Raw genomic sequence first — 23,741 nt, forward strand, 5'->3', positions numbered from 1 at the left:
AAACTCCTCTACTGAAACAAACCTGGTGACCATGCGTTAACCTCTCTTCCACAAAATTCTGATTTGTCTATGACTCTCAGACCGCACGCGCACACACCCATACTGAACTTCCACCTCTAATTTATCTCTCTGTTATTGTCTTTTTTTTATTATATGTTTGACTATTCACAGCAGTTCAAGTTTCTGGAGTTGAGAGACACTGGGTGATCACCCTACCGGAGTTGAGTTTAGGTCGTCATGTTTGACCGGTGGGGCAAAATCATGACCACTGACAATATCCGGAAGATTAAATGAACTTTTATTATACATAGACACCTTTATTTATGTTACTATTTTTTGTGACACACCCACATCACTTTCTTTGTAGACAAACACACCTCTCACTTCTGTGGGTTCAGAATAAAAGCAAGCAAACTGTGGACATGTGGGTGGATGTGCGTAAATCTTAAAAAACAAGGTAAAAGACATGTTTAACTCCACATAGTTACACTTATCTTCAAGGAATAATAATAATAATAATAATAATAATAATAGCAATAATTCAAAAAATACTATTCTGAAATCCATCTGCTTCAACACCTCTTTCTCTCTCTCTATCACCCCCTTTTTTAAAGCACCTGTCCGAACAACACAATACTTCAACGACACACACACACACACCATCCTGTCAAGTCCCATCAAACATGACTTACAATAAACCTCAATTATTAGGCCCCTCCCACCTGCTTGTCACCATTCCCATCGGCTCCGGGGAGGGGGGGGTTTAACGTTTTCCCCCCAGCTGACATTCTCAACCTCTAACCAGCATGTCAGCAGTAATTGGACCAAACAGAAATACATGTACACACACCACTGTAGCATTAATACAACAGACTCCGACCACAGCGGCCCTGTGAAACGCTCATCAGAAAGAGGGGAGGGGAGGAAGGAGGAGGGGGGAAGGAGGGGGGCAGAGGGGGGCAAATCTCTTACAAGTGGCAGACCTGCAGAAGGTAGTAGCAGTAGTAGTAATAATAGTGGTAGCAGTACTAGTAGTTAGAAGACCTCAGGCTTACTGACCAGCCCAGGAGCACGGACATGATGCATCGCAATCTGATGAGCACCAAGAAAACGGACAAGGGAACAAGATGTTGTTTACCCCCTTTTTTTGAATTCACATTTAATTGATTTCTACCTCCTTTCATATGTTAATCATCAATTTCCTTTTACACAATTCAGGTATTTCAAGGGGCGACGACTATGAGACCGGTCGTCACTGCATCGCAGGCGGATCTGGTGTTTGGATGCAGCTCCAGAGGGAAGGTGAAGTCATTGTCGTCGTCTGTTTCAAAGGTCTGGTTGGTTGTTGTTTTTGTTCTGTTTTTGGTTGTCAGAGTGCTGACAAGACATCGACGGTGGGTTCTGAGATCCAGTGTTAGCGAGGGGGGAGGACAATGAGGAGGATGAGGAGAAGGAGGAGGAAGAGGGCAGGGTGTGGACCTCTACCAGCTGAGCAGGTTGCTTCGGCCCAGAGTCATAAAGTAGACCTGGCTGGATCCTCCGGACCGAACGGAGGCGAAGAACACCTTAAGAGGAGACACAGACAGATGGAGGATTTACTGCCAACGACTAACACTTGTTTGCACTTTGAATTAGAACACAAGAATATTTGATGATGATGATATTCTGGTCAAGCTTTTCTTGTCCAATACCGATCCTGATAAAAGATTATCTACTGATATTAGTCATGTCCGAGATTTTTTTGGTCTTATATTTTTATTAGTTTCCTACATGATACACAAAACCAATAAAACTAACAGTATACTTTATGACACAAGAAAAATATTTGAAAAAAAATTAAAATTTCCTGATCATGTTTCTTGCTGCCAATCCCGATAAAAAAAAAAAAAGATCTGAGGATGAGAGCTTTCCAATATTTACTTTTCTTATATTTTTGTTCTCCAACATAATATATAAGATTAGTAAAACTAACAGTTTATTGTTAGACACAAAAAATATTTTATTCTGTGTGAATTATACATTTTATTGTGTATAAGAATTTAAAATGTGGCGTTTCTCATATATTGCTTGTGTAGTTGTCAGATTATGAATATTTTTTTGCCCTCTGGTCTCTCTTGAAAAGAAATCTGGTTCTCTACCTAATGAAATAAAGTGATTAAAATAATGGAAAGTAACATTAATATCAATGTTGACAAATAACAAATAACTGAACTTTAACTGTGGTTCATGTCACACAAGTTGAGCAGTATGTAATTTCCTCTTCCCATCTTTCAGATCAGAATAAATACGAGACCACTCAGCCCTAGTTCATCATAGTCCATTGGCACACCAATCAGAATTGTAGTCAGACGATTTCTCCAGTGTTAACAAACATCCTAAATGAAGGCAGTCACGTAGAAGGTTCTCTGAAGTCTGACAGTAGCACTTTTCTTCCCGCTAATGACTAACAACTTAGTTCCTGATAAGATACCACAGAGAAGACATTTCAACTATAATCCTTTACTTCTTGTCTAAACAAACCAGCAAAGCTCAGAAAAGAGAGAAGTGAAACTAGAATGGTTAGATGTTACTGCCACAGCTGACAGTTACATCCAACATGTTTGATGCTCTGTGTGGAAATTAGCGTGTGTTTCTGTGTGTTTTGGACAGTTAACAATTAACCTAATTCACTTTGAATGTCGGGAAGAAATATAAAAACAGGCTCCACTGTGTCCTTTTGGATGCCCTGCAGTGATGTCTGACAGCAGACTCAACAACAAAAAAAACACCTTTCCTCTGTAGTGGATGTTTAAACTAAAATGTTTCTGTTACATTTCCTGGCTAAGCCAAAACCTGACAAGAAGATTTCAGATTTGCATGAATGGTAATCTCTGCTAAAGTCATACCAGTGCTGATGAATACTGCCGCACAGATCAGATCAGGATGTGTTGTTGAAGTGCTTCATGGAAGTCTCACCTTGTCATTTCTTTCACAGAGGAACTTAAGTCTCTGGGCTCTCTTGTGCATGAAGACGCCGTCCAGATGGCCGGTCTCCACCGAGCGGATCTCTATGGCCTTCTCACCCCAACCCATGATCTGGTTGGAACGAATGTAAGCTGCACAGAGGAATTAAAGTCAACTGATAAAATGATATTTAAAAATCACAATTTACATAAAGACAGATAAAGGTTGAACAGATCTCATGCAGAGTGTGTGTATGTGTGTGTGTGTGGTTGTCTGTATGTGTGTTTCCTCTGCAGCTGCAGGAAAAATGATCGATGGAAGTCCCTTGTAGGCAAAATACAATAGGTGTGTGTGTGAGCATGTGTTAATTACTGAGTAATCAATGATCAACTAATCCTTGTAAAGAGTTTGATCCATTGAGATGAGGCGCTGGGTGTTACAGTACAAATTAGAGGATGTAGTGAACATTACGTGATGAAAGTCCCTGTTGATTGCCGTAGAGCGCAAAGAATACATGTGAATTTAAGATTAAGAGATGCACTGTCAAATGACCACACTATTTCAGTTTATATGTATTTCATACACATTTTAATCAATCTGCTAAACTGTTTCTTTGTTAATTTGTTGCTTTGCTTCAAACTTTATCTAGATCAGAGTCAATTTCCCTGATTTTTACCTTTTCTTTGTTTTCTTTCTGGTGAAATACTGGATTGTTTTGACCTATTATGGTTAACTGTAAAATGATCCAAATGTGATATCTGTGACTCACCCACTGAGGTGGGCATCTCCCCCCACTGCAGCACCACGTCCTTGGTGATGCGTCCATAGGTGTTGACGTAGACGCCCTCGTCCTCGTAGCACACCAGCAGCTCGATGCCGTCGGTGTTGGGCAGGATGATGATGGCGTGAGACTGGATATTGGTTTGGATCTGGAGAAACACGACCAGGATGACTCACATGATAAGCTTAAGACATTAATTGCTGAATGATGTCTGCTGATAACCCTCTTGGCTGAAACATCATTTATAACTAAAAAACTAAACTTTCTTGCTAAGAAACTGAAATAAACAATTGCAATCACAGAATTTAAAGAAATCAATAAAGTTAACATTTTTACACTAACTGGTACTATACAGTAAATGGTCACTGTATAGAAGTGAAATGTTCTTTTACACACCAGAAAACATGCAGACTGTGTATGTTTGTTCTTACGTGTGTAGGCAGATAGATGTCGTAAACAGCCCCAGAGTCAACATCCACAGCGTGGAAGCCAGAGCACGAGCCGTAGATGACCTTTAACCTCTGACCTTCCTCTACGGTCAGGTCCACCAGCAGGGGCTTGTGCACCAGATCACCAAAGGACTGAAGCACACAGGTCAGACAAACACAAGATGAATATTGATAGCAAGCAGCACAAACAGTTTTCAATGAATTTGTAGTTAAATAAATAATACAACTTTCGAAGAATTTAATCTTTGACCCGTTTGACACCGTGGTATCAACATGCATTTTAATGACACACACATACAAACCCCCCCATAAAATCAAGTATAAATACATGACAGACACACTTATGATATAATCACAGAACCAGCTTCAGTAATGTAAGACAGTACATGTATTTGTTGTCATTAACACATGCATCATCTAATAAGCTGAGCTACAGTGGTTGGTTGACTCACCTTGAAGGCCATGAACTTGTGGTAGGGCTTGGGTGCCCAGGCGTAGACCTCCACTGAGTTCTTAAGGGCCAGAACCAAGAACTTGATCCTCTCATATTTAACTGGTGAGAAAGTTTAAAAGGGAAACATTACTTAAATGTGACAGGGCTCAGTTGCCATCAAGGTGGGAAACCAGCATCAGCTGCATGCCAAAATGTTGGTCAGTTTTAGATTTTGTTGACTTCCAGCCACATCACTTTAATGATGTTCGAGACACTGTGGCTGTAGAGCCAAACTTTCTTGGTCTGACACAGTACCAATAAGGCTCATATTTTTCTTTTTTTTTTTTTTTTTTACATTTTAAACAGAGTGAAATGGATTAAAATGGGGTTCATTTGGATTTTGTGTTCACATGTGTGATTGTGTCATTTTCTTGCCTGCTGCATTAGTCAATACAGTTTACAGCAAAGTGTCTGATTATTGATTAATTACACAAAATGTTGAAGCCCTGATAAGTCCTAATTGCCATACAATCTTATAATTCTCTAAAACATGGTTTGTGCATGGCAATATCTTGTTCTGGGGTGTGGATGATTCATTCACTGTATACTGCAAGTATGAGACTAAACTAAACAACTAAAAGCCATTTAAAATTTTATGAAAATATCTTATGGTCTTTATCTTAGTTATCAAAAGATCTTTATACTGCTCCTCCTTGACCCAACATCTGCACAAGATGACTTTACAACATCAAACGAGGGAAGAAGTTATAGTTACAAATGTATTCTGCTTAGCTGAGAGATTTTTTGCCTGCACTTAGTCTTCAACATAGTTTGAGTTAGTAATTAATATTTAAATGTTTTATTTCTGTCTCATATTCCTGAAGAAAAACTCAACCAAGTTGTATCAGTGGGTGACAGTCTGTCTCATCTCTGGGTTTTAGGAAAATCCTGTACATTCCACAAGTGTTGGTTTAGTCTCTGCAAGCTGAAGAAATCTGACGCACACACACAAGTAATAAAAACTTTAAAAAAAAAAAAAATCGATGTTCGATGAATAAAACTCCTCAACAGGAAATAGATTGATGACTGACAGCTGTGATCAGCAGAGAGGGGTTTCCAACAGGAAGTGCCAGACTTTGCTCAATGGCACTACCATCACCAAGGACATTCTAAATTTTAGACAGGAAAGCCGAGTTACCATGTCCACACAGATGTCCATCGTTTGTCATCATTACTTAACCGAGGGCTTTCCTCCCATCAGATATCAGTGACATGCTGCTATTGTAAATGTGTGAACACCCTGCAGTTTGTTTAATAAAGTCATGAGGAGTCACCAGTTTGAATCCAGATGTGGCTGGGGGGGTTTCTGAAGGGAAACATGCACTCATAAAAAAGCAGGGATGACTAGCTGACCAGATAGCATTATTTTCAAGCTAAAAAATCTCACATAATCTGAACACTAAATCAATCAGATGGATTAGTGATGAAATGATAATGATATTTAGACACACTCTCAAACCCTTACCTTACGCCTTTACTAATCTTAACAGATAACCATAGTGACAGGAAGGAAACATGCAAAGAAAAAGGTTCCCAGCCTTTGGCAGACTACCTGCAATAAAGTCCTGCTGTTTACAAACTGTGAGAATGTTACTTACCAACTTTGTAGTGGACGCAGCCCTCCAGGTCTCCTACGGTGGTCCAACCCTGTTTCTTCTCCACCTCAGGGTCATTGTGCAGGATCTTGTTCCTCAGCCAGGACAGGTAGTACACACGCAGCTTGTTCTTCTTACCTGTCGTTGATAGAGAAAGACAAGGAGAGGGTGAGAGGTGGTGATAAATGGTTAGAAAAGTAGGGAGAGACTCACACATGATCAACCTTTGTTTTACATCTCGCAAATCCTGTATTCACCATTACACTGCAAACTTTGCATTTGTGAATTTTGTTGGCAAACTCATACAGATGGCCTACTCTGGGTGTCTATGTGGGCACTTTTAAAGACAGACTAACAATTAAGAGCAACCCTGAAAGCCACCTGTAATGTCCTTATTAGCTGCTGAGCGCTTGCTGATATTTAATTCTAGCCTGTGACTCTCAATTTATAAATGAACACACTTGATTTGATGATTTCATGCTTGTTCTTACCGCTGCAAAAATCATTACACACTTTAGAAGAGCTGTGATGGGATTTTTCTCCATCCTGTATTACTGCGGTCTTTTGCAACATTTCAGGAAGTTGGTGATGAGTTGGGCCAAGTTGGGACAAAACAACATGCAAAGGAACTGTGTATCTGTGCGTGTGTGTGTTTGTGTGCGTGCATGCAATCAGAACAACAATAAATGATCAGTAGTCCCTCTTTTAACTGTGTGTATACATCCAAATAATAATAATAAGAGTGGCTTTATTTGTTTAGCTGTAGGAAGTTGTAAGAATAGTCTGATAACTAGTTGGTCAATAGTTTGGTCATTTTAGTTTATGATATACAAATGAATTGATTCCACCACTAAAACCTGCACAAGACTTCAGTTTCCACCCAAATGTTTTATTTAAAGCTACATTTATTAAGTAATTTGGCATTAAATTAGATCTGTACTCGGATTGGAAAATAGGTGCAAGTACTCTAAACCACATGTGGCTTTTATGTTAGATGCCATATCCCGGTGTGACCACTGTACATCCCATGTGAAATGGATTTCTGTATGAAAATGCACTCAAATTCATTAGAAGCAACATACAAGTATGAAATAATAATAATGAAATACAATGAATTTCCTTTGCAGCTGGCACTTTAAGTGATGTGAGGGATGATCACACCAAGCAAAACCTGTTTCAATGTTCATTTGGGTACTTGCCATAAGTGGTCGTGATCAGAGTGGATGATGCTGGGTTCATTTCAATGAAGGCTCAGAGTACTTTCAAGACCGCAGAAATCAAGTTCAAACTCAACCAAGAGTTTGACAAGACGACTGCAGATGACTTTTCAATTTGAACCGCCATAAGAAATCATGCACTTCTTAGAAATCAAAGGGGATATTCTGCACATTTACAGTTCTATATTTTTAATCTGGGGCTCTCCTGGAATATCTTTGCATGATTTATAGTTCAAAAAACTCAACTTATTTATTTTACACTGACCCTTTGAACAGCCCCTGTCGGAAACAGGTCGTTTTAGCTCCTGTCTCTTTAAGGCACCCCTCCAAACGAGCCCACTCTGTTCTGATTGGCCTGCTCTCGGAAGATACCCCTCAGCAGATATCTGCCGGCTGCAGAGACTATGTCAACAAACCGTGCAACAAATTATAGTGGTAGGATTTCCCTACTTTTTTCGTTCTTTACTCGAAATGTCAACTTTTCAAATACATCTATGCATGTCTGAGCTTGAATCCAATCAAAAATATGATAGTGGACAATGCAAACCACATGGAAAAACTTTAGCAAGAACAAAAGCTACAGAATGGGTCGTTGCTCAGGAGCATGCTCAACAACCTGATGTCTGCTTGCTGGCAAGGTAGGAAAAAAACATACATGGAGCGTTCAGAGCAGGTTGAAGTCTTGCCTTTTGATTTGCAGGGAGCATTTATACATACGTTAACCTAAAGTTTTGGAACTTTGACCATATTAAGCATAGATATCTGACATCATAACAGTATATAAATAACACAAAATCACAAAAAGCATAATATGTCCCCTTTAAGTTAGCCATGTCTTTAATGCGTGAGGCCATTGTTAATATTGTCTCCAACCAATCTGATCCCAAAAGATGACATGCTGTCAATTACAATTTTTTGTTTTTCACACGCTATGGTGATATAACTTTCCATGACGTGAATATTTATATGTCTGTACCGCAAACACGTTTAACAGAAGGAAATAGACGCATGTTGCTCTGTGGGATTTCCTTCCATCATGGAAAGCTTAAGTATGTGTCAGCGTTACATATTGTACACACACACACACAACGTTTTCTCACTTGGCAGAGATTTACTCAACATCCGTTTAGCTTAAAAAAATCTGTTGTAACACTAATGTGTGTGTGTGTGAGTAAAACTGAGAAAGAGAAGTAAGAACGTGGAACTGTGTGTTGATTAAAAAGTCACATTTCATCTGAGCACACGTAGGACGTAGCAGGTTTTAGTGTGTATTTACAGGATATGTGTGTGTGGGTTTAAGTGCCAGCCGGGAAGAGAAGTAAACCAGACAAAATAGAAACACATTCTAAGTGTGACAGTGACAGAAGTGAAACTGTAGTTTAGTTTCATAATGAAGTCTACATTATTAGGATTGAACTCTCTCTTTCTGTGTGTGTGTGTGTGTGTGTGTGTGTGTGTGTGTGTGCGTGTGTGTATTTCTGCATCTGCATCTATATGCATGATTCTATTTGCGTGTATTTTTATTGTAATGGTGTCCATGTGTGAATGAAAATTTGTGGTTTCATGTTTGCTTCAGTCCATCTTATTGACCAATTCTTCATCCCAGTGGAACAAATTTGGCCTCATAAAGTGCAATAAAACTAAACTGTGTGTGCAAGCACTTGTGCCTGTGTGTGTGTACCTGATATAGTGACCAGAACATTGAGTCCCTCCAAGACATCCATCTGCTGGAAGCGCCGCCTGTTGATCAGAGGGTAAACTTTCCCCTGACCGCTACGATCTAACAGCATCAGGCCGCTCTCTGTTCCCACCAGCAAGTTCACTCCTACACACACACACACACACACACACACACACACACACACACACACACACACACACACACACACACACAAACTTAGGGGACAACTCCAACAACACTGACTACAGCTAGTAATGAAGTATGCTGTCTGGTCAGACAGATAGAGCAGGAATCTTTATCAGAGCTTTGCTGCCACCCAGTGGTGAAGACTGTTATAGCCGCTATAGTTTTGATGGATACAAAAGATAAAATTATTAAACATTACTTCAACATTGGCAAATGTGCTAAAAGAGGTCACAATTTTGGAATGTTAAACCAGAAAATAAATAGAACATCCTTGAGACTGAAATTCATCTACATTTTTTGGATGTTAAAAATTGAAATGAACCTCAATCTAAATCACTCTGATGGCAGCAAAGAGTATGATTTCAAGAGATGCATATGATGTGTTAAGACCTAAAAGAAGTTGTGCGACAGCTGTGATGATGTGTCTCTTTGAAGATGCTGCAGCGCACAGACCGACAGTCTCCTTGTTGACATGTTGTCTCACTTGTTTGTGGTGATGTAACAACTGCCAAATTACTCATTTACTGATGTGAAACTGCTAAAATGAATACATGTAAAAGTTAGTGGTGTTGTTCTTACCCCAGAGTGCAGCACATAGGATCTCAGAGTTGAATCTCTTCTTGTATTTGCGGATCTCTGGTGTGTCACTCTGCGGGCGAGTGTTGACCGGGTTAACGTTGACCACGGAGCCCTTCCGGGACGGGTCGGCCCTCAGCGCCTCTGCCAGCCGGGCATCGTTCCCGTAGCCTAAAAGGTCAAAGGGAGGGGCTTAGGAAGGATGGTGTAAGATGCAGAATTAATCAGGCAGGGTGGGAGTCAGTCAAATGGTCAGCATTAGAAAGGTGCTGCTTTTGCTTTTGTAAATGAGTAGAGGATTAACTGTGATGAAAGATATAAAATTTAATAAAAATGTATGTATGATCTTTACCTCTTTGTTTTTTGCTTTCTATCTTGAAGCACATTGAATCTACGCCTGTCGTATGAACTGTGCTATATAAATAAACTTGACTTGACTGAAATTGAAGACTGGGAAAGTTGATTTCAAACAGAGTCTGAAATACAAGCAAACTTATCCAAGGAAATGTTTGCCTGCCTGTCTTAAATTGCCATCTGTAGGAAAATCTAAACTCATCAAATCAGTGATTAAATGCAGACTGAACAATCTAGCGCACTTAAGAGGGTCAGTGGCCAGTCACCAGCTGCATCTGGTGAGGTAATGGCTCAGCATACCAGAGGCCTTGAGGCTGGAAAGATCTGGCCCTGACTATGGCCAATCTTCTGAGGGATGATGGGAACAGGAGGACTGCCATGATAAGAAAACTTCGTTTGTAAACTGTGGCAGCTAACAAGCTGTGTGACCTCTGTAAGGTGGAGAGTCCACGCTGCCAAACTGCTTTGGGATTGGTGTTAAACTTTTCTCCGAGTGTCACACATTCAGGGTCTTAAACCCCTGAGGAACCTGTTGTCGATTTTGGTTCATTGGCCACAGCTCAAAAGTGCGACTTTAGGCTACAAACTACTGGGGCGGAGTTAACAACAGTTAACACTGCTGAAGTTTCATAAGAATCTTAAACAATTATAACTTTTAAATGCCAGCAAACAGCTGATTGATAAAAACTGAACTGTAGCAATTAAGTGCACAAAAAATGTTGATGAAGAAAGTTAAAAAAGCAAAACTTGAGCTGAGATGCAAATAGATAACAACTCAACAGACTCAAGGAACTTTTGTAGTTTCTGAACTCTGTTGGAAGTTCATTGGATCAATTCCTGGATCTTTTGGTGGAAAAAGGTCTATTGAGACCTGTTAGCAGATGTTACAAAAAGGTACCTATAACTCTTTGTGGTTGTGCATCTTTTGGTGTAAGATGTTTCCCAGCATCCAGTCAGGGACAGGACTTACCAACATTGTTGAGGGCACTGCCGGTGGATGGAGAGACTTGGAGGAGGCGTGGGTCGATGAACGGAGTGAAGGAGGAGGAGGACTTGTGTTTCTGCATGTTATTACTAGACTGGCTCTACGGAGAGACACGATAAGATTTAGTGGTGACAAAATATTAAGACTCTGTATGTGTGATTTTTGAAAGATAAAGATTTATGTAAACGATTAACAAAACAATGCAGTCAAACAAGCAGGCAAACTGAGATATTTCTGAATGTGTTGCATGCAAATACAATGGGCATTCAATCAGAAGGTAAAATTATAAATATTCAGGAAAAAGGTAAAAAAACAATGGTGGAGGGTAAAAACATAGAGTGTTGTTGACAAAAGGAACAAAAGGGAAAACAAAACTGCAGTTTAAAAAAAAGTATTTCCATGGGAAACATACTTGCCGTTGTGCTCCTAACTGCCCTGTTCGCTATGATCTGTTGTCTGGGGAATGTGAGAATATGACTCGTTTGCTGAAAATAGGCGACGTCAAGGAATAAAATGAGATTTCGATATTAGGGGGAATGCTTGTAAAATCACAACTGGCCTCTGAGGACACTTCAGCAAAAATGCTGAAAACCAGAACTAACAGGCCAGTTGTGATTGTAAATACAAGCTTACTGAGGAATGATTGGACTACAGCTGTAAATCCTTCCCATAGAGACAATGTTATATTTTTTATTTTAGTAGTACTTTACTAAAGTATGAAGAGTATTTTTGTTAATTCTTGTTTGACTTCTTCTAAGCAACATGCTATAAACCTGCATTATGGCTGATCCTGTGTACTGACCCCTGGTAAATTGGATGCAAATTCCTATCTTCAATAAGCCTAAGAAGAATTTCCCAGGGCAAAAATTAATAATGCTAAAATTAGACTGTACAGATTTCCCAGTTGTACTTCCAAAATATCTATAAAAAGATCCCTCCACCAACACCATCTCTCTGCAGGAAACTTGTATCAATAGAAAAAAAGAACAAGAAATGGTGAGGAGCCATTTAGAGGCAGAGAAGGATCACCAGTGCTGATGGTGACCAGCAGAGGGCGACCCACCCAATCCAGCACACAAAAACAACAGATGCAGGAAAAGACATTATCATCATGGCCGGTCAGAAATGTGGAAACAACAACAGTGTGAGAAGAATTTCGCCACAGGTCATGATGACAAACATGTTTTCAAACTATTAAAATTATTGGTATTTTTTAAGCTGTGAACTCACACAGTTCTCTAAAACTTTAATTTGGTGTAATGAAGTTTCTGAAGGATTCTGCTTTACAGTGTTCCCCAATTCTGGCAGGCCATGATGGTTTTGACCTCTCTTTGCTCCTCCTGTTCAAGATTAGACAAAAAAATGGCTCCCACAGGTCGGTGTCCGTGTCAGGGCTAAAGGACATACCTCTAGGAGGATGCCGAGCTTGTCCAGGGGGCTCTGGGGGGACATGGTGGAGGGGCTGGCAAGGCTGGAGGAGGAAGGGGAGTTGGATGCAGAGGAGGAGGGGGAGGAATGGTGGCTCTGCTGGATCAGGTCTGGGAGGTGGTGGATGCGGCCGGCAAAGCCGTTCCTGTCCGAGTGCTGTGTGGGGTGATGGTGGTGGTGGTGATGATGATGGTGGGGGCTGGGGGTGTGGTGGCCGAGGCCCGGGCTCGACACTGAGCCGGGACTCGGGGCAAAGCCTGCAAGCAGGCCGGGGCTCTGGGCTTGGCCCGGGCCGGAGCCGGGGCACGGACGCTTTTTGTTGTCACCTGCACTCTGGAAGTAGAAAGAGGGGTACACGACTTTGGGTCTAGATGTGTTCCTGATGAGTTCAGGGGAAGGGAAGGTGTTAGCTAGAGCAAAGGGCAAGCTACTGTGGCTACTCTACAGGTGGAAACAAAACTGCTGTTAGTAGTCAATTATATGGTGAGAGAAAAATCATTTTGTGGTGTGTATTGGTACTAACTGCATGTATCACTACTAATGTATCAACTGACAAAATATCTTTTTAAAATCTACTGAATGTCCTTCTTAAAGGGTTGAAATGCAATTAAACTTCATGTAATAAGTGTAAATAAATATTATTAAATAAATCATAGCTGTATCAGATTTTCAACCCAACCTGCTGTATTGTCTACATGCTTTTCTACCTTGTACCATGTAACCCCTCTCCACCGGCCACACAAAGTATTTAAGAACAGAAAATGATCAACACACGTAAAACAAGGTGGAAAAACACGTGGGGTATGAATGAACAAAATACACAACAGAACAACTAAAAGTATACAGTGTACAATGCGACTGGTGTAAACACAGAGTCTGATTTTTTTCTTTTCGGTCAGTACCTGTCTGACGATCAGCGTGCTATCTTTGCAGGGTGTGGAGCCTGCATCGCTCTCGCCCTCGTCATGAACAATCATGGTTTTGACCGACTCCGTCTCTCCATTACTCAGCCTGGAAGAGCTGCAGAAGAGAGGAAGAGGTATTCAACACAAATTAAAAGGTACAATTTTTAAAATTCCTATAATTATATGAACATGTGGTTCTGTTTAAGAGGAATATAACCTATAATATAACCTAACCATGTTACAGTGTCGCTACAAAGTGTAAATGAGATCAGAGGTTTAACTTGTGTACATACACAGCTCTGGAGTCCTCCGGGCCAGAGGTCGACTCCTCGCCTGCCTCCTGGTCCACCTCTTCATCGTCATCTTCATCAGTGGTGTCTGAATCTTCACTGGAGGACGAATAATCTGTCACCTTATTTGGGGGGCGAACGTCGTCCACTGCACGCAGCTCTTTGGCCAGAGCTGTCAGGTCCTAATGGTCAAGAGGTGAAAGGTGAAACCTGAGTCAAACTTAATTTTTATTTTTTTTTCTCCTCCCTCTGGAATTTTGTCCATTCTTCAGCTGGGTAATTTGTTATCAAGATATTCAATTTGTTAGCTAAAATGTCATATGTTTTTCAGTTATACTTCGTTTGACAAAAGTAGGAAGCAGTACAGGAGGAAAAGCAGGAAACAGAAAGCTGTCGGAGAGGAAGTGTGGTTACAGAGGTACGCCAGCCAATGAGAAACCAGCGTGAGCGGCAAAGCCAAAAGATGAAGCGAGGAAGGAGATGACAGTCGTACCGCGTACAGCTGATGCTCATCAAGCTTCTGAAGGCAAGGTTAGTGGATTAATTCTAAGAATGAGAAAATTGTTAGAGCTGGAAAGATGAAAAATTACATCAGTCTAGAAGAAAAGGTCAAATCTTGATTGAGGTTAGAGAAGGCAAGAGTTAAGATGGCCGCCACCCAGGCAGAGACCAGTAGAGAGAGAGCAGGCGATTAGTGCAGAAAACTATTAAGACGTCACTCTATTGGAAGGAAAGCATATCACATTACACAGTCCAAAGAAGCCCATTTACAGTTATTATTCACACACCAAGAAAAAAAAGCCAAGGAGAAAAAAGTACCCACAGGCTACGCCAAAACATCACACACACACACACACACACACACACACAGAGCTCTAGATCTAGATCTATCCCAGCTAGCGCACTACCGCCTAGCCTACCGCTTTGAGTCTAACTCTCACCGCTGGTCTGTTCGGCCTGACCAAGTCCCTCCTCTCCTCAGGTTTTTTCCCAGCACTCTCTGGCCGTTGGAGGGGTGAGCCCTCTGATTTGGATGAGGCTGAGGGACATGGAGGAGTTAAGGGTGAATGGTCAGTATACTGTCAGGAGTGATTTTAATACCAAAAAAAAAAAAAAAAAAGGCAAATCCAACCATGTGTGTTTCCACCTGAGTGTCTCTCCTTTAACAACGTAGTATTTACTTTAGCACAACTGTATGTTAAGATGGTGTTTTTCTGTTATTTTATCCACCTCCTGTATGCTTGTAAATGCGGCTTTGTTAGAGTGTGTGTGGACTCACAACGGGCTCTGAACCTCTCTCCAGAGCCGCAGTGAGAACCGGGCTGAGAGCTGGAGTTACTGGAGCTGCTGGAGGAACTGGAGCCTCCACTGCCACTGTTACTGGTTGATCTGGGAACCAGTTTCTCCACTCGCTCCCACAGCAGCCGAGGCTCTGCCGCACTGTAGAGCCAATAGACACCGGAGTCATAAGAGTCAGAGATGTAAAAAGTGTAGAGACAAACTTTTAAATGGTGGGGCTGCAGAACTACTGTAGCTTAATGTGTTGATTTTAAAACACTGGGTTTATTATAATACAGAAACTGATATTTTCATTTCAGCCAGTATACAATGCTTTAAATTTTAGCCATTTTCCTCTTGTGGCTCAAAATGTGATTCCACTTTCTGAAAGTGAAGCAAAATGGAGAGGACAGGCAAAGAGCTGCTAATCATAAAACCAAAATACTACATTTTTAGTTAAGTTACTTTTATAATCCAATTTCCACTGCAATTTTGGCATTATTCATTTTTAATCAAATTGTAATTGTTTTTATATTCCAAACATATCCAGGTAATTTTCCTTTTTAGAAAAAGATGTAATTCTTGTACATGCTTGTAGATACAGAGAACGCGATAAAAGGGTACACACTGCTCTCACACTAAGCTGTTCTAAACTGCAATGAAACAGACATAGTTAAAAATAGGTTTAATATTAAACATCAAAATAAACATTGTGATCAATGTGAAAACAATTACTAAAGTCTAAATTATTTCAAGATAAAAAATACAACAAAGCAGGGTTAGAGGAAGGGTGAGATGATGCATGAGAAGGCATGTGGTTTGGAATAGAAAACAGTGTGTGAGAACACACACATACAAAGAAGTATCACAAGGTTAGACAGCTAGCACTATTACATAAACCCTCCCACACAACTCCATAGACAAAGACTAAAGCAGCACACACAGACAGTGAGGACAGTGTGTGTACATTCAGTGAGAACAGCTGTATGTGTGCATGCACATTTAAAGGGTTTTTTTTCATTTCTTTTTAATCACAGTTGAAAACAGAAACCTGCTTCACTGCACTCACTATTCTCCTGAAGGCTGCAAACTACTTCCTTTTATAAGCTAACATTGTGGAGTTTTCATTCATTATGATCTCAGAACCCTAGACTGATTCATCTATCATTTCTCTGATAAAATGTTCTCTGTAGATATACAGTAGCTATACCGAAATATCCTCCAGGAAAGATATAACTAGTGGAGTCCCACAGGGTACCATTTTGGGCCCAGTTCCATTCCTATATACTTACATACAGTTCATGTATTGTATGTAGATTTAGGGATTATCATTAACTATTAAAACATTTACATATTTAACAAGCTATTGTAAAAATACTTATTTTTGACCCCTTTCATTTGTACCTCCTAGAGTTTCTACAGTATATTACTAATATGATTCATTCATCAAACTATGCAGATATTGCAAAATAAGTGGCAAGACTTATTTATGAATTTTATACTTTCAAAAAAAAACTCCATTCTAATTTCCAAATGATCAGTATTTCATTATAGTGATCATTACGTGCATAATCTAACAATGGTGCAATGTACTGTTAATGAATTATTATTAGCTTTGTAATTCATTAAAGCATATAGAGACTATGAAGTTGCTATTTAACTCAAAATGCTCAGTAAAGCACACTGATCAGCCAACAACAACCCACTAATTATCAGTTCATGCATTTGAAACCATATAGTAGCACACAAACTAAGGACTGCTAATACCTCATGATAACACCATTTACAATTGAAGATACATTCAAGTTAATTAGTTTTTAAATGTAAGGTATTTCTCAAAATCAACATGATGGTTAATAGAACTTTTTCTTTATATTATTTTGAATTGTGCGTATATTTCCAAACCATAAGAGTAATTAGATTTGGTCCTTGTGTTAGAAGAGAGATGGGGACTTTTTATGGAGGGAGCTGCTACAAAAAAGAAAAAAACACACAGAATCACACAAATCAGAGGGGTCATGTAAGTTTACCTGGCAGCATTGCGGTGCACAGCATGACTGCTGTGTGAGGCGTTGCCATGGTGATGAGGCGAGTCTCGCCTTGACAACACCGGGGATCTTGATGTTGTCCTGACAGGAACCTTTCATGATAAAGACAGTGACAAGCTCATACATACACATGTGTGCATGAATGTGCTTGATAGTGCAGCAGATACATAAAATGTATCATGACCTATCATAAACCCTTCTGTGAAGACTTTTCAGCAGCAACACAACATCCCCAGCTGACACCATCCTGCTCAACTAGAAAACCTCTGAAGTAGTATCTGCAATTTTCATCAGGCTAATTTAACCACAGACAACTTGAAGACATTCCATCTTCTGCTGGTGTGCAAGTCAGGTTTGTTCACAGCACATCAGCCATTGCTAACAAACCAGATAAAAGTGAACAGTGTAACAAGATAGACTTGTAACTAAATGTGGGCTCATATGACAAAGTGAACTGTGTGGTCTATAGCTCAACCATGTTACCCAGCATGATAAATAGATGAACTTGCACACCAAAAGGATGTAGTACCCAATATCCCACCATCACCACAACCCCCAGCACCACTGTTAAATCAAAACTATCAAACCAGTAGTTGTGATTCGCACCAGTAGTCATACCTTTCCCCCTGAGTCATATGTAAATCTAGTAAAGCCAATGCAGAACAATGGGTAGCATCCAAAGCGCAGCACAACACAACAAAGCCGTGCAGAACTGAACTCAGCCCAGTCAGTGCAGCTAATATCATTTAGAACATAAACAGCCATTATTTTGCTTTCTTCAGGCGTTCAGGTTACAGACCATATGGAACAAAGTGGAAACAATATGTACTGATGTTAATCAAAGGTCAGTCCTTCCTTAGTAACATGCTTCGCCTGTATTTCAAGATTGAAAAGTCCTGTGACGTGTCTTATTCTAACTGATGTTCATGTGGCGTATTCAAACTCTATGTACAATACAGTCCAGTCTCGACAGGGTTGTGGTTCAGCTTGGCGGCAGTTATGCTTATAACAGCAGGTTTCCTTTTCTGGAGGACAACTAACTTTGGCTCAGAGGACTGAATTTAGATCTTTTCTACTTTTGTAAATTCTCACTACCCACATTTGTGGGTGGTGTCAAGTAGCTTTCTTGTCTTTCCTATACTTAACCAGAGTGTTCAACGCCCTATATATTCAGGTGGCAAAAACTGTTTTTCTAAATGTAGAAATCCCATCCTCCTTTGCTTATTTTTCTCTCCTTCTGCAGTTATTTTTATGTTTTATGTCTGTGGCTGTACAGTAAATGGCTAAATTAGTCTGGTGAGGAAAGAAAAAGCAACATGACATGGAAAGACACACTGTCTCAACATGTCCAAGTGTTCAGCATTGTTGCAGTACCCGCAGCTGGGTTATAAACAGGTCACATACTGAATTTTGTGGTTCTTACTAACAGCAAGCTACTTTTCTGAGAGTCAACACTGATTCATGACGCACATGAACTTAACTTCCTCTTTTACATGAAAAAAGCTGCAAATCAACCTGTATATATCCAAAAACCCTTATGTTAATCTTAATTTAGATTTAATTAAATTATCTACAGTATCATTGCCCTGCGCATTTGTTTTCTGCATGACCAGAAAGAAAATCCAATAAAACATGAATTATTGATAGTATAAAGAATCAGGCAGAGGCTGGGAAGCTGTTAAAGTAATAAATTGAACAGTTGGGGATAATGACAGTCTGGTTTCTTGGGGATTCAGGATTGCCCTGTTTGGTCAGTTGCTAGAAAATTGTGTCTAACTACTGCTCTAAGACTACACCAGGGGTCTTTCTTCCTGTCCTTACCCTGGGAGGGACCTCCGCTGAAGGGGCCGGTTCATGGGGCGAGGGCCTAGGCTGGGGGTGGGGTTGTGGGTCAGTGCGTGCAGGAGTTGATGATGAGGAGGATTGTGATGAAGATGGAGGGTGATGGTGTTGGTGGTAGTGTTGGTGGGGTTCCTGGCTGTTGCGAAGGTGAAGATTTTCAAAGCTACGGGTAAGAGGCTCGTTGAAAGAATGCGACCGAGACACAGCAGGCGGGGTGGTAGCGGAGGAGTTTGATGAGGCCACACTGCCGCTGCTCTTTAAAGCAGCCAGATGGGAACGGACCTTCCAGACGACAAAAACAGAACACATTGGGGGAGGATGGGTCAGTGTGCATGCAGTGCACTCTGATGAGAACAGGGGCTTCAGTGTATCTTTAGGGGCTTGTCAGATTGGAGCCATAGCGAAGCCTAAAACAGTTCCTTGAGGAACCCCTCTGTAAAAGGCTCAGGAACACTGACATGAAGCTTCAACATGAGGCTTTTTCAGACATTGAATATCTGACATTGCTGGCTTCATCCATGTGTTAGATTGAAGGTCTTTTATCATTCATCAATAATTTATCAATAAGGTGTTGGTTACAACATCATTGGGACATGACATTTATGGAAACAGCCACAATGCTTGCACGATAATTTTATCATCAGTGAGCATCACTAATGGATTTTAAAAATTATTTTGCTGTTAAAGTCTTAATTAATGACCATTGTCATTGAATTTCCTGATAAATGTTCTCATTTATTAGATAGCAAATTTTACTGCCTGTTTTATAATCTCCAATAGCGCATTCACATTTATCTAACAGAGAGCATGTGTGATAGGGACTACAGAGGGGTTCTTTGTGGAACTCTCTTCAAGGAACAGTGATTTCCAATCATGGTTATCTGTGCCCAGAGCTCTTCTGATTCCTATTCTCCTGAGTCTGATACTGAGTCAGGGACCATTTAAAACCTGACATGAGTGAATACAAGCGATGACCCTGGCAGAATATAGAATCATCGGCGCTCAAGAACCAAGGCAGAACAACTGCATTAAGATACAGTTGATACTGGATCAGCTCTAACTGTCTTTAACTACAGAGGAGGAACTTAACAATGAACTTAGCTGCTGTAGTGTTTTGTTTTGTTTTTTCGTTTTTGAGAGAAAATTTAACAACATTTTTGTTGTTTTTTGTTGTGTCGGTCCAAATCTTAGCAGAGCCCCTAAAGAACCCAAGTTTTTAATGAGCAATGGAAGGAGATAAGAAAGACTCACGAAATAAAGGTATGTACAGTTTGTACCTGTTGTCACTGAGGCTGAACCTTTCGGGGGAGCAGAAATTGCACTGTAAGAGCTATTATTCCAATCACAAATTTAATCAATAACTGATTTGGAAAAAGGTGCAGCCTGAGCAACAAAAGGTATCATGTCATACTTTTGATTTCTTAGAGTGACACAGGGGAAGAACAACAATTCAAACAAGACAGTAACATTAACAAAAAGCAGACAGTGAATGAAGAAATGAGGCTGAACTGATCCTGAGACAAATATTACTGAGACTCATTTTTCTTTTATCATCTCTTGTTTACATCTGTCTGTGACCACTTTGGAAATTGTCTGTTTTTATTCATTTAATAATTTAAGGAAAATGAACTCCAGAAAAATATGTTGATGACGTTATGAGAATGATAAAATATTCAAAAGCTAGCACTACATAGTAAACCGCTGACATCAGGGAACCTGTAGGTTTCACCTACTTAAACTTAAAACTTCCAACATATTTGCCAATTTGCATGAATAAGATCAGTATTGCATGAATGCTTTCAATTCTTCTAAAACTAAAAATAGACACTACATGTAACTGTTCAGAACAATCTAAGGGTTGAATTAAATCAAGACCTTAATGTTTTGTTGTTTTTTTTAGCCAGATGAAATCCTTCATTTGAATTACATTTATAAAGAAAACTATCATTATCCCTTGTGCTTTCAATGTAGTCTCACCAATTTTAGGCCTCAGGAGGACTCAGCCTCACCAACAGTACCAAGCATGGAGATGATTTGTATTAACAAGGCATGAACACAGGCTAGCATGCAAACATACATGTTGGCAAAAACACATACAGGTCATACAACATGCACACATTCATGGTTGGGGCAAAAAGCATGTGACTTTGACAATGGAGACGGCAGTTTGCATCTCGTCTTGGTTTCTTTTAACTATGAATGCAATCTTCCTACAACCTTCTTTGTGACCACGAGCCTCTTACCTCAACTTAGTAGTCTTTGTTGTCTAAACTGAACCAGAACTTTACCACAGAGGTGTCAGATCAGTTTAAGCTCATATGAGTTGTTTTTGGAACAGTCTTATGGGTCATTTGGAAAGGCACTGATGAAAAGCTTGTTTTGTCATTTATGTATGAAAACCTGTTGAAAACAAAATACATGTACTGCACTGTAATGCTAGTTAAGCATCTCTTACAATGCACAGTTTAATTTGTGGGCTGGAAATTGTGTCCAGCACCATAAGATCAGGTTTAGCAACAAATACACTTTGTGACTGCAGCTTCTTGCTATTTTGACACAAAAGTAAATCTGCAGTTTTCATTTTTATTTAATTAGCCCTAATCAGAGGACCTCAAAATGAACTCGTCCACGTTTGTGTCAGTACACAGTTTAGTATGAGCATGTAACAAGGACATGTTAGAACACAACGCTGCATCTGAGTTTGATGACTCGTAGCTAATGAGAGAAAACTGACTAATCCACTTTCAACATTATGCCACATGCTTAATAACGCACTAGTGAATTACATCATCACCCCAACCCCATTTTACCAAGTTACAGTTTCATTTTTGCATAATTTGATCTTTTCACATATTCCAAACAGATTGACTTCAATGAACTGCGATTATTCATGCTTAGTGAGTTGAGTTCTTTGCTGAGAAGATGACTAATACTGTCTGAGTCACCCTGCTGCAAATCTGGGTGCCCATGAATTATGGATGTTTTTAATCAGCAGCACACAATGAGGAGGTACAGCATGTAGAGCAGAGAAGATCAAACCCCCAACATACCACCAGACAAACATTCTCATGTTTACATACACACACACACACGCATATGCACACACACACACACACACACACACACACAGACATGTATGCAAATTTTGGGGGGAAAGTGACTTTGTAATAATTACACATTTGGTGAAAGTACTTTTGTTTGGCTTGACGAGTAGGAGGACATCCTGTCAATCAAAGACTTAATCATGGGAGAAGGGTGTTTAATCAGGGTTGGGATCAATTCTTTTTCATTGCCACTTTTTTTGTAAAAAGGAAGACTTTTCGATTTAAAAAAAAACTTTTGTCAGAAACCACCACTTTCTTTGTGGTGTCATAAAATTTTCTCTGTTCTTGTTTCTGAAAATGAAAATGCGCATTCTGCCATTAGCTCGGAGATGAAACACAGTTTCACAATTTACAATTTTAAAGCAGTGAATTGAAATAGAATTGATGACAACCCTGTATTTAAATGGAGACTAGAGACGTTCAACAACAGCAGATAGTTGGATCCATTCTCCAGATGAAACAACCTGAAAGAGTTAAGCTAGAAACAACTTAGGAAAGAGGAAATAATAGAAAAGAACCACAACTAGTGAACACATCTACTTTAGATCAAGTTTATAATCACTATCAGGACATCCAGTCAACAGGGCAAGAGCAAAGAGAATCACCTGAGAGAGAGACTGTTTTAGATTATGACTAAGTGATACAGGCAACATCTAGAGTCAGTGGAGATGAGGGGTACTGCCACATGGATGTGAGGTTACAAACTAGGCTGATTTCACAATTTCCCGTTAACTGGCTTCACTTGACACCATGCAGTGAATGATGCAAAGTGAATAACAGCACCATAAATGAACCCCAACACACTGGCAGTGTACTGGTCAAAATGTCCTCAAAACAAAATCAGATTTGGTCTGTTCAAACAGGAGAAAAGGCAGGTTCACAACCAAAAAGAAAAGCTACATTTGAATTTGATTCTTAGTATTTGCAGCCTGAGCAGCTGAACTTGTTGACATTTTTAAATTGTGGCACCTACCAAAACAGAGTCACCTGCAACAGGTCATGTGATTGGTTGTGAGTTGTTAGTTTATTCAGAAGAGCTATTTCAAGATGAAAGATTTTCAAGAAAGCATTACTGCCATTGTCTCTGTCAAGGAAATTACAGATGCAGCTCCACTCCTTTCACCTGAATGAAAAATAACAGGATTTAGTTGGGATACCTGCTGCGGCTGTATCATCTTTTACCAATCCTCTCTTGCAACACTATAAACTGGTCCACTAACAAGAAAGTGAGGAAAAAAATTGAATAAAGACTTAACAGCCAATCCTTGATAATTAAGTCAGCATTTACTATAGCCTCTTTACAATACAACCTGCCAGTGGAAAGGTTTTAATGTAACGTCACATCAGGAAATCTTCAGTTTGAAATAAAAACATAAGACTCATTACAGTCCCAATAGTATAGAAGGATGGTTGAGAAAACAGCAAGACAGACATTTGTCTGACAAAAGTATGAATAGGGAGGCAGGTATCATATGACTTAAAAGCATATCATATGAAGCCACGTGCATTTACTTTTTTTGTTTGAGGAGCTTATGAGTCATGTCTGCTACTAAGGCTCAGGAGATCAGTTGTCTGGAGTAAATGTC

At 39.9% G+C, this 23,741-nt stretch overlaps 1 protein-coding gene across 9 annotated transcripts in view; it reads right to left on the minus strand.

Moving 5' to 3' along the window:
- Positions 1–281: 281 nt before the first annotated feature.
- Positions 282–23,741, minus strand: part of map4k4 (mitogen-activated protein kinase kinase kinase kinase 4) — a 95,049-nt gene continuing 71,589 nt past the window's right edge. For 2 of the 9 annotated variants that reach the window (XM_067604390.1, XM_067604395.1), the window contains 16 exons: positions 19,031–19,333; positions 17,192–17,301; positions 15,163–15,323; positions 14,825–14,922; positions 13,887–14,065; positions 13,591–13,708; positions 12,668–13,021; positions 11,246–11,360; positions 9,925–10,113; positions 9,160–9,303; positions 6,265–6,399; positions 4,626–4,726; positions 4,156–4,305; positions 3,713–3,872; positions 2,956–3,095; positions 282–1,565 (listed from right to left, as the gene is read on the minus strand). In XM_067604390.1, coding sequence (XP_067460491.1) covers positions 1,482–1,565; positions 2,956–3,095; positions 3,713–3,872; positions 4,156–4,305; positions 4,626–4,726; positions 6,265–6,399; positions 9,160–9,303; positions 9,925–10,113; positions 11,246–11,360; positions 12,668–13,021; positions 13,591–13,708; positions 13,887–14,065; positions 14,825–14,922; positions 15,163–15,323; positions 17,192–17,301; positions 19,031–19,333 — 2,541 coding nt within the window. In that variant the 3' untranslated portion in view covers positions 282–1,481. The remainder of the gene's footprint in view (positions 1,566–2,955; positions 3,096–3,712; positions 3,873–4,155; positions 4,306–4,625; positions 4,727–6,264; positions 6,400–9,159; positions 9,304–9,924; positions 10,114–11,245; positions 11,361–12,667; positions 13,022–13,590; positions 13,709–13,886; positions 14,066–14,824; positions 14,923–15,162; positions 15,324–17,191; positions 17,302–19,030; positions 19,334–23,741) is intronic. The other 7 variants (XM_067604392.1, XM_067604396.1, XM_067604397.1 and 4 more) reach the window with 5 other exon arrangements.

The sequence above is a fragment of the Thunnus thynnus genome, chromosome 11 (genome assembly GCF_963924715.1).
Source record: "Thunnus thynnus chromosome 11, fThuThy2.1, whole genome shotgun sequence".
NCBI lineage: Eukaryota > Metazoa > Chordata > Actinopteri > Scombriformes > Scombridae > Thunnus > Thunnus thynnus.